The sequence below is a fragment of the Mus caroli genome, chromosome 5 (assembly GCF_900094665.2).
Source record: "Mus caroli chromosome 5, CAROLI_EIJ_v1.1, whole genome shotgun sequence".
NCBI lineage: Eukaryota > Metazoa > Chordata > Mammalia > Rodentia > Muridae > Mus > Mus caroli.
The window spans coordinates 109,034,372-109,046,254 of record NC_034574.1 but is presented as its reverse complement, the minus strand read 5'-3'; the positions used below and the strand labels follow the sequence as shown (position 1 = coordinate 109,046,254).

Here is an 11,883-nt window from a genome sequence, read left to right as displayed (position 1 = left end):
CCAAAGTTGAGTGCTCGGTCAAAGAGGATGACTTTCCCCCAATGAACAAGCCAGAGAGAGTGGGGATTAAAGAAAGAAAAGACAATTAGACAACCCTATAGTATGACCCCTGCAAGTGCTAAGGTGGGTTTACTTTTATCAGTCTGCTTTCCATTCTAGGTATGTAAAGAATAGGGTAAGTTCTAGGTCAAAGACAAAGTAGTCAGGGAACCAACAAGGCCTGGTATTCAGGGACTTATCAAGACAATCAAGATCTTGAGCCTGCTTCCTTGTCCTAGCCCAAAGTCAAGTTCTTGACAATACCCATGAAGGGGCATCAAGAGCTCTCCACACACCCCAAATAGAGGAGGAGCAGTCTTCAGTCAAGAGTATATGAGTGCTGTGCTCCTCTGATAGAACCTCTAAACAAGCTCTCAAGGTCCAAAGGCTCACGCACTGGGATGTGGTCCTCAGTGTGGCATTATGGAGAGATGGCAGAACCTGTAAAAAAGTGAGGTCTATGGGAGATGCTCAGGGAGATGGAGATATGCAGTCAAAGAGGATTGTGATGTCCACTCGTCTCCTCCCCCTCCTCCACTCAGCTAGTTTTATTATATAGCCAAGGAGAACTTGCCAAGGGAATGGTGCCGCCCACAGTGGACTGTATCCCACATAAATTGATAATGAAGACAATCCCCCATAGATATGCATACAGGCCAATTAGATCTTGGTAATTGTTCAATTAAGACTCCCTTCACAGGCAACTCAGGGTGTGTCAAGATGACAGTTAAGCTAGGATACAGTACTCCCTTCTATCAATACTGTATTATCTTATTTTATACCCTATATCTCAAGTTATAAGTATCTTGTCTGTCTAAAAGCACAGAAATCATGAGTTTCTTCCTCTCTATTACAACTGTCACCCAAAAATAGTGCCTGGTCGATGATAGTCAAATAAATACCTTTAGATAATTAATTAATTAATATAATAACACAGGGCGACAAAGATCCAGAAAAGCTGGCCACCTTCAGTTATATGCACCAAGTAATGTGCCCCAAATGCAGAAACCAAATATCTCCTCCCTGCGCCACCCTTAAGTACAATTCTTGTTGATTCCATTTCTCTCCTCCAAATGTCTCCTCTACACCAAGCTCGCCCATCCCTTACCCTCCCGTGTCCATGGTCCATTACTGCAGGTTGTAATTTCCCACACAACACCCAGCCTAAAAGGCTGTAAGTGGTTTGGAGTGTAAATGTTCCTCTTTTATTTTTTTAATAACTCTGCTTCCTGGGACCTCTCCCCTCTCCTCCCAATGTGGTCGGCCCAAGAAAACCTGCTCTGATGTTGCCATTTTATCCAAGAAGCCAGGGCAGGGTCCTGGGTAGGGTGGTAGGGGGAGGAAGAAAAGGAATAGGAGAAGGTGAACCTCTGAAATTCCCCCCACCCTCACTTCTAACACAGATGGGAGCGTCTCTAACCTTGTTCTACACAATAGAAACAGTCAGATCACAATAAAATAGCAAAGTCAAGCCGGGTGGTGGTGGCACATGCCTTTAATCCCAGCACTTGGGAAGCAGAGACAGACGGATTTCTGAGTTTGAAGCCAGCCTGGTCTACAAAGTGAGTTCCAGGACAGCCAGGACTATACAGAGAAACCCTGTCTCAAAAAAAAAAAAAAAAAAAAAAAGCAAAGTCGTTAAAAATGGCTAATCAGAGAATGGTGAGAGATCAGCACTGGGTTATAAAGATTCAAGACAAAGACTAGTGTGCAGGGGAGCAAAAAAATCATACCCAGACACAAGGATGATGGTGAGCATGGAGAAAGACTGTGGCTAGTGTCTCACAGCATGAGTGATTTCTATCTGTCCAGCTCTCCCACCTGAACAAGGATCTTAGCCCTCGCCCCAACCCTAGAACTTCTCCTTACCTCTGGGGCCTTTCCTAAGTCTTCTTCCATCTGGCACAGATGCTCCATCTTTAAGGGGAATACTCACCATGTACCTCACAGAAGCTGATGTGGGAACCAAATGATTGCACACATAGACCACACAGAGAGCACACAGTAGGTACTTACTAAACATCAGGTCATTCTCAAGTATTGAACTAGCACTAGACAGTTGAGCAGTCCCTCAGCACTGTTCTGTTGGGCTTATTATGATAAGGGGCTCATCATGAGCTGCAGAGTGTGGTCCAAGATGCAGGTTTTTTATACCATCTGATCAGCACAATGGGATGGGCAGGGACTTAGTTGTTGAACACAGTGGAGAGCCAATGAAGGAAGAATTACAGTCTGAGTGTTAGCGGGTTTGGTTTTTATACTCCACCGCCGTCCCGAACCGGTTCCACTAACATGCTCAGTTGCAGAAATCATATCTGGGAGTCTTTTTACCTTAAGAGTCCTTTCCTCTCCATGCCGCCTTGTTTCTCCCTCATGAAAAGTTGCTGGAAACTGGAAAGGTATTCTAATAATATTAGCCAAAAAGGCACTGTTCTCTTGCAGAAAGCCCCTGAGACCCACAGCAGTTACTTTAGTGTGGCTTGAGCTAATGTGAAATTTGGCAACACATATGCTTGACCTCTTAGACTATTTCCTAAAGATCTGGACTCTCGAATTTCGTAGATCAGCAGATTCCTGGGCCTTGCACTATTTCTCTCTCTGCCTCCTCTTCTTCTTCCTCCATCTCTCTCCCTCTGTCCCTCCATCCTTCCTCCTCCCCTTTCCTCCTCGTCCCCCGCACTTGCTCTCCAGCATCCTATCCACATCTCCTGTCTGAAAGCCCGACTCCCAGCACACACCCACTGTTTCAGTACTGGCCCGTTGCATATTGGGGTCTTCCTAGTGAGGAACCATGAAGTCCGGTCTCTGAATTCTCTCTTCATCTCATCCCAAGCATCTCTATCCTATCGTCTGCTGAACCCATGGTCATTTTGTTTAACCTAAACGCTTTCTGCTCATGTCTTACTTTGGCTTCTTGGCCGACCAATCTGTGTTTTCCTTGCCCTTACAAAAGCAGGCTGGTTCCAGCCAGCAATACCTGCCCGAGCTCATACAAGCCACCCTGACAAAATTCAGAGGGTGAGAAGAAGATGGACATGGGAGAGGAGGAGGACAGTAGGGAGGAAGGTGATTCACAGAGAGCGGTGTGTGATTCAGAGAGAGCGGTGTAAAAGGTGACTAGGGGTAAATAGATGGAAACACATATATGTATGAGAAACTGTCAATAAATAAATATAAGTTAAGAGCACTTGCTGATCTTCCAAGTTCAGTTGCCAGCACCCATATCAAATGGCTCACAACAGCCTGCTACTTCAGTTCCAGGAGATCCAACACTTGGGCCTCTGCGCACATGCGCATGGATGCACAACCCCTGCACGCATGCGCAGTGCACGCATGCAACCGTGCACACAAAGACATACTAAAGAATACAATAAACATTTTTAAAACAATACTTTAAAAGATTGGCATTTGTCCTGTAGGATCACGAGCCACAAAGCAATTATTAGAAATGCAGACGCATGGCTACCAACAACGCTCACTGCAGTTTTTCAAAATTCCAACAATAATAAATACTAAAACAACCTAGCCCTGGTGACCAGGTCACAGTGGCAACAATAATAACCTATGTGGTCAGTGGGAAATCACAGGACAATGACAATATCCCCAAAGGGTGTTGGTAGTCAGGTTATACTGAGGAAGGAAAGGGAGAAACAGGAGTGTGAATTTCATTTTAGTGAAGAAAAATTACACCCATAGAAAGCAAGCTAGCAGGGGACTGGCCCCTGTCTGTGGTGGTCACTGTCTGTGGCGGTCACTGTTGGGTGGTACTCCTCTTTCTTACACAGCTCTTCTGTCCCTGGTTGTCTAGAACGAACCCATTTCACATCTGAATAGGGCGGCCTCTGACTGTGTTTCCTGCCCTCAGACTCCCTGGTTGAGCCTCAGTGGGAAAGGATATGACTAGGCATGCTGGGTGTCCCAGGGTGGGGTGGTACATATGTTGGGGAGGGAATGCTCTCCATTCCCTGAGAAGGGGAGCAGGTGTGGGGAGAGGGCTCTGTAAGGTTGGGGCTGGGAGGAAAGGGAGGGTCTGTGATTGGGATGTAAACTGAATATAAATAAATACATTATTGCGAAGAAAACAAAAAACAAAAAAACAAAAAAACAAAAAAAAAAAATCTCAGGACAAAGATCAGGAAGATGTTTTGCTCCACTGGGATCCAGACTCCTCTCCTCCTCCGTCTGCTGGGAAGCTGCTATCTCCCTGTGGGTGACCCCTTAAGAGGGAAGGTGGTACCACATCTCGAAGCTATCAGCCAGTAGGGTTCATCCAAGAGCAACAAACTGAGCTCTCAAAAGAAAATTAGCCAGGCTCCGGAAATGAGACCTGAAAAGCCCAGCCCAGGGAGCTAATGCCTATCCCTCAAGAATCCGCACTGGATACATTATATTTTCTGGTGTGAGTACTTGCTTCTTGATTTCAATGTTTCAACTCATTACGGTTTCACTGCTACACTTTCGACAAGCCAATAAGCTAAGTAGACTACAGCAATGCCAACAAGCTTCAAAGACGTCCATCGAGCACTGGAGAAAATATCTTAACCCTACTTAAAAGCCCTGCACCTCTGCCTAGACCCTACACGAGACTTCTTACCTAAGTCATCCTAAATCTCCATGTTTGTGAAATGGACACCTCACCATCTAGCTGACAGAGGGCACGGGAACTGAAGCTGAGGAGAAGCTCCAGCAGTTTAGAGCACTTGCTGCTCGGGCAGAGGACCCCAGTTCTGTTCCCAGCACCCACATCAGGCAGCTCACAGCCACCTATGGCTCCAGCCCCAAGGGATCTAACACTGCCTCTGCTTGTACTCACACAGGCATCCATACATACACATAGGCGGACACCATACACACAGACACACACACACACACACACACACTCGTCTTTTATCAAGCTGTAGGGATTAAACAAGTTGATAACGTAAAGAATTCATTGTGTGCATACAGGAGTCACTCATTCAATGTTTGGTAAATCTGGTAAACTGGGTAGTGGTCTGGGTGAGGCAATAACTTCTTTGTTTGTGTTCCCTTAGCTGATACTAGTGGGTTAAAGTTGATGGTGCAGTTGGTGAGCTGGAAAAGTAAGACTCTGGGCTGGCAAGATGGCTCAGCGGTTAAGAGCACCGACTACTCTTCTGAAGGTTCTGAGTTCAAATCCCAGCAACCACACGGTGGCTCACAACCACCCGTAATGAGATCTGACACCCCCTTCTGGTGCATCTGAAGGCAGCTACAGTGGACTTGTGTATAATAATAAATAACCCAACAACCACATGAAGACTTACAACCATCTGTACAGCTACAGTGTACTCATATACATAAAATAAAATAAATAAATCTTTTAAAAAAGAAAAGAAAAGAAAAACTCCACTTGATATCTAAATCCTGAGTTTGGTCACACCAGGAAATTAACCACCCTCAAATCACAGAAGGGGTATCACTGAGTCTTCCCACGGTTGTTAAAAGCCAAGACTGGAACACCAGTTAACAAAGAAGGAAAGAGGACAGACTGAAGAGTCCCGTTTGAGGCAGAATCGATAGGGTTTGATGAATTAGCCCTGAGAAAGGCTGAAGGAAGAGAAGAAGCGTCCTCAAGCACCTGACTTGGATGATTAAATACACTTGGATTCACTCAAGGAATTATCTACTGCGCGCTCACTATGGTCTAGGTGCTGTTTTGAGTGCAAGAGAATCACAGTCCACCAAAGAGGGAAACAAAAAAGGTCTGCTCTGTGGAGATTCCTTTCTAGGTGGGGAGACCAACATAACAAAGAAACAAGTGAACAAAGTATCTAGTGTGACAACTTAGACGAAGACAGTCAACAGAGTTAATGAGGTGGAGAATAACAAGATGGAGTCTATGCAGGGTAAGTGAAAAGGGAGCCATGAGGGTCCGGAAGGAGATGGAGCCATGGAGCTGGAGATGGGTGGGGCAGGGGAGAGAGCAAGTGTAAAGCTTGTGGGGTGGGAAAGGCTCGATGTATTTGATAAAGAGGGAAAGTCTATGCAGATAAAATATAGAAAAAGAGGAGCAGGCTAACAGGAGAGAGGCTGGTGGGGCAGGGGGGCTTAGCAGAAACAGTTCGTTGAGGTCTGAGGCAGATCTCAAGGGAAATCTGCAGACTAAAGATCCAAGGCTAAAGACCTAAAATCTAGAGGTGGCATCGGGATTGCAGAAAGTGCCTCGATATAGCAGAGTTACCTGAGAGTTTCAGCAATATGGATTCCTCAGGCACCCAAAATACAGATTTCTAGATGCAGAATTGCCTCAGACCCGGAGATCTGTGTTCTTCAATGCTCTCTGGTTCACTCAGTCAGGGATGTTTCTTACCTCGCTCTCCCACATGCTAGCTTAAAACTAAGTGCCGGACAGGCACGGAAGACAGCACACCCAAAATGAGCACAGTGACCCTCACACACAAAAGCAGCCATGCTAATAAAACATCACCAAACAGTAACTGGACCTACCGTTGGTAAGAACCTGATTTGAACTGACAGATGAAGGATGAAGAGAGGCTGCCTGAGAATAATATTCTAGACAGAAGGAGCAGCCATGACAAAGGCTGGGTGTGCTGGTACACATATAATCCTAGCACGTGGGATATTGAGGCAGGAGGATTGCTTTAGGATACGTGTGTGTGTGTGTGTGTGTGTGTGTATGTATGTATGTATCTTTACATACATATATATATACATACATATATATCTTTACATACATATATGTATACATATACATATATCGAATATAGAAAGACTGAACCCAATCTTTTGGTTTACCCAAACTTGGTTAACCAAGCAAAATAGAGAAGAGAACATGAAGAAGAAAGGATCATTTCATCTGAGTGTTCTTCCAGCAAGCTTGCACTGGGTGCTGTCCCTCACACTGATACAATAGATCAGAAATATGATCTCTCTGTCTTTGTCTGTCTCTCTCTGTCTGTCTGTTTCTCTCTCTTGAATTGGCAATCCAGTGAAATAAACAGGTAAGTACAACCAAATAGGTATGACCCCCATGCCACCATGCTATAAGCAAGAGCATTCTAGACAGATAAGCTGCTCACATTCTGAGAAAGCCACCACGATGATTAATACCTTTGAGGATGCTGATGTAATTGCTTTGGAAACCGGGTGTGTTCCGGTTGTTATTATTATTACTTTATGGCCCTATATCTGGATTTCAGGTGAAATATCTGTAGCAATGAATCCTGGGTCTGAGATGTGGCATAATCACTCCTATTCTAAGAAACCAGAATCCTGAAAACGGGTAACATTTATTGAGCGCATAGATTTGATTTAATGTGCTCTCCTTGCAACGTCCAGGGGAGGCATGGAGCAGGACAAATGTAGAAACTGGGTAAAGTGATGGGGACTTTCTTTCCTGTAACCAAGCTCCATCTGGGCAGAGAATCTCTGTTTTGATTTGTTAGGAATAGTTTACATCCCAACAATAACTGCTTTCTTTGCCCCAGGGCCAAAGTGAATCCCCCTCTCTCTTTTTATCCCATCTGTCTGTCCAGGATGCTCGCACCAGCCAAAACTACCTGAGAGTCTTCTCGTGGGCCATGAAGTAGAGAGATTTCAGTCTCCTGCTTCTCCTGGGAAGTGAAAGAAGTGTATATAAAGTGTTTTAACAGCTGGATAGAGGGAATCTCATTCCTTCTAATGATTTGGTGATATGGTCCTTTGAAGCCCATTGAAAACTTAAAAAGTCTTGCTCCCTCCTTACCTGCGCCCTTTCTTATAAACTTTTCAGAGTTGGTCCATGCATCCCCAGAAGGGTCTCTAGGTGTGAGGGATCACAGCGATTCAGCTGTTCCTCTGCCTCCCCGGGTAACAGGCTCCCTCCTCCTCCTCCCCCACTTGCTTTCTCCCTCCCTCCCTCTTGTGGAGAGGCTCCCCGCCTCTTGGCCTAAGTCCCTGAGCCCAGCCGCGTGCAGGCAGAGGACTGACCTACGCAGGAGTAGTGAAGTCTCATCTCCCTTGAGCCCGGAGCAGAAAGCTTTTCAGAGCCTCTGCAAGCCATGAGTCGACAGCCAGAGCCCCAGGCTGCGCGAACCGTGCGCTCCTCATCCCTCCCGGTGTCACCGACTTCGCCCATGTCTCAGTATGCTTCCCGCTCAGACTCGAAGGGAGCTTTGGACAGCAGCAGCCCGGAAGCCTACACAGAAGATGACAAGACCGAGGAGGACATGCCTGCCCCCAGTAACTATCTATGGCTCACCATTATCTCGTGTTTCTGCCCAGCGTACCCGGTCAACATCGTGGCTTTGGTCTTCTCCATCATGGTGAGTTGGGTTGGGACCAAAAGCAGCTGCAAAGGAGAGATGCGGGGGAGGCTCTTCCTCTCATCGCCCATGCTTCTTGCCCAGGACCCATCAGTGCTCAGCTGCACCCAAGCCTTCCCCAGACCAACTTTGTGCTTCTTTGCTCCGGACGCTCCCACTCCAAGTTCACTGGACTTTGCGGCTTCTCTTAGTCCCATTGCTTACCCAGGACCTCAACGCGCTAGCCCTGGCAAGTCACACTACACCCCCATGCTCTGAGCCTGCAGGCTCTGTGTCCAGTTGTATCCCACAAATGGCCACACTGGGTGCCCCTGCCCTCCAGTGCCTAAAGCTGCCTCTATGTTTGCAAGTTCTTCTCTGTAGTGCGTTGGGCACTGCCTCCGTCACTCTTGGAGATTCCCACAGCTCCTCCCTGAGCTGCCCACCCCTCCACACCCCCACACAGCATGTTTTCTTTCCCTAGGGTCAAAGTTCCTTCCTGTTTCTTGGTACACCCAGCGCCCCCTACCTTGGCTCTCTCTGACACCCGTTTTCCAGCTCTGCGCAAGCTATCACGCAGGACACCTCCCTAGGACTTTCTTGATTGTATCCCGTGCTTCTTATAAAAGGGAAAAAAGCCTGCTTGCTCTTTCTCTCGGTTTGTCCTAATCTGTCCCCACTTTGCTGCACACGGATCTAGTCCAACTTTCCCACGATCCCCCTTTCTACCACTCGGTCCTACCCCAGGGTCTCCAGCCAGTGCATGGGGGGGGGGGGATTCCTCTATGGAGCCCTGGGACTCTGCTCTGACGCCCTCTTCGATGTTCCCAGGAACCAGACCTACCCTTATTGACTGGAGCAGCTGGTCTTGCCATGGTGGCAGGGTGAAATTCACACAAGACACTGCCCTGGGACAACCCCAGCAGCAGTTGCAGAAGTCGTGTGCTTCCTCCCCCAAGGCCCACCTCTCCTGCAGCTAACTAATGCACCTCCCACCAAAGACAGGTCTCCTTCCAATGGGCTAAGATTCCAAAGCCTGCAGGTACACCCCGCCTACTGGTAAAACCTCTCCTGAGTACAGCAGCAGAGATTCTGTTTACACCCATTCACCACCCTTCCCCAAACCTGGCTATCTATACCAGCATGCAAGCGCGCAACCCTTGGCTCAAATTCCAGTCCTACCACTTTTGAGCCCTGTGGTGTCTAGAAATCAGTGCAGATCTCTGAACCTCAGTTTTCTTTGGAAAATGGGAATTGTGGCTATATTTCTGGGAGATTTTAAGTATTAATGAGATAACTGTGATGTGCCAAGAATGATGGCCAGCATCGTAGTAACAGTAATAATAGTAATGATAATAAGTAATAATAAATTTCTTTGTTCAAATGTCATTTCATCAGACCTGTTTAAAAGTTTAAAACCAAAGCCTTTCCCAAGCTGTAGGCACCCTTCCCTGTTGCTTTCAGTACAATGTACTTCAAAGACTTTTTAAGTTTTTATTTGGGGGCACACCAACAGCACAGGAGGGGAGGTCAGAGGACAACTCTATCATCTTTCACCTTTCTGCAAGTTTCTGGTGGATCTTGGGTCACCAGGCTTGCACATCAGGTGTCTTTGCTGGCTGAGCCACCTCTTTTTACTTTTTAATACATTCTGTTATCTTTGTCCCCTCATTACACAGACAACAGACTCTATGAGGACAGAGATATTTGCTGTGTTTATTACTGGGTGCTGCAGAAGCAGCCACAAGAGAATCGGATAATCTTAGAAGCCTGGATAATCTTAGGAAATATTATGAAATGAGTGCATGCATGAAGGAAGGAGTAATGACTTCACCTGTCCAGGTTGCTCTTGTTTCAAAGCCCTGGAAGCTGAAGTTTCTGTAAGACTGACCAGCAGGCTTCGGCACTTCCTTCCTCTCCAAGTATCTGATCTCGGGTTTGTTTTTATCTTCAGAGAGACTAGAGGAGTCGTGGGCTGCCAGGCTCTCCCAGCAGCAGAGTCACAAGCTGGCACCAGTACCTACATTCCATCCCCATTTATCCATGAAGCAAGCTAGTTTGCCCTTCCCCAGCCAGTGAGTGCGACTTAGGAAAAAGCAGTCCTGATTGCTTTCCATCTCACTGGTACCAAATCAGTCACCACTCCAACTGGTGGTGACACAGCCTAGGGTGTCCTGGGGGAGGGGGCTTCTGGTAGAAGTTCCTCCACCTAATCCCCTCACTCCCCAAACTTTTCTTGGTGGTTTTATAGCCTGACCCCCATCTGACTGTCAGACACAGAAAGCTTTGGGAAAGTTTAGCATGGTTTTTTGTTTGGTTGGTTGGTTGGTTTGATTGGTTGGTTTGTTTTGGTTTGGTTTGTTATTAAAAGCTTTCGTTGGTCATCTGAAGAGCAGGGAAGGGATGTTGGAGTGCCTTACTGTTGTTTACTTCGGTTTGGGGTTTTGACTTAATTTTAGTCTTAGTATTTGTTTGTGTGGGTGCATGCAATGGGAAGAGCTCCTACCCCGGTTTGTATGTAGAGGTCAGAGGACAACGATGTGGAGTTACTTCCCTCCGTCCACCTTTACATGGGTTCTGGGGATTGAACTCGAATTTTCAGGTTTATTCAGCAATAGCTTTACCCACTGAGCCATCTTGCCAGCTCCGTTTTGTGGGTCTCGTTTGTTTGTTTGGGGGCTCGGAGTTCGTGGGTAGCTGTACTGTGTTTTGAGGCAGAGTTTCCCTTTATAGCCCACGCTAGTTTTGAACTTACAACCCTCCGGCCTCTGCCTCTTGAGTCACTCAGTTTACAGGTCCGTGCCATTGTACCTGGTGTGTGTGTTATACAGATGGGCAGACTTGGTATCTGGAGACAGGGTATGTCACCTATGGAAACAGGCAGAATTCGGAAACAATAGAAGCCAAAATTGTAAACAGCGCCTCCTAAACACTTGCTGATGCTCCCCTACTGAAAGTCGTTTCTCATTCAAGAGGTGTAAAAGCAGGCTTGATACATTTTGAGACAATGATTCCAAAGGGTGGATAGGAAGAACTGCAAGGGAACCGTGAGAGTCCCGAGTAAGTTAGTTGTTGAAAAGAGACAGGGGAATTTCATTTATTCAAAGGTTAAAGGTACATATCTAGTAATGTCATGCCTTCTGGCTGGCATGACTTCATGAGAGTACAGAGAGTAAAGAAGCCCCAGACAGACTGGCTTTCTGAGCAGACCCAATCTCAGGTATCCTCAGTAACACATCAGTCTTTGATCCTATGGTTGGATTCATCCACTCATGAAGGTAACACCCTGGTCACCTTCTAAAAGCGCAGCCTCCTGATAGCTCATAATGGGAACTGAATTTGAACATGGGATTCCATGAGACTCCGTATTCAAACCATAAGATTCATTGTCCAGTTCTGCTCCGGATACACAAGGTTTAGGGTGTCTTGTGATGTCCTGACCTGGCTGTGTTCCAACCTCATTCATCTATAAGTTTATGACAATTCAGCAATAGGTCTGGGGGGGGTCTCAGCTGGGCGTTACACAGTCCCCATAAAGACATTTGGGACTATTGGGGAGCAGCTATAAGGGCCGTGGTGA

The 11,883-nt window shown here is 46.6% G+C and overlaps 1 protein-coding gene across 1 annotated transcript in view; it reads left to right on the top strand.

The window, feature by feature from the left end:
• Positions 1–7,978: 7,978 nt before the first annotated feature.
• Positions 7,979–11,883, top strand: part of Tmem233 (transmembrane protein 233) — a 45,705-nt gene continuing 41,800 nt past the window's right edge. The window contains exon 1 of the mRNA XM_021161757.2: positions 7,979–8,324. Within this exon, the coding sequence (XP_021017416.1) occupies positions 8,061–8,324 (264 nt within the window). The 5' untranslated portion in view covers positions 7,979–8,060. The remainder of the gene's footprint in view (positions 8,325–11,883) is intronic.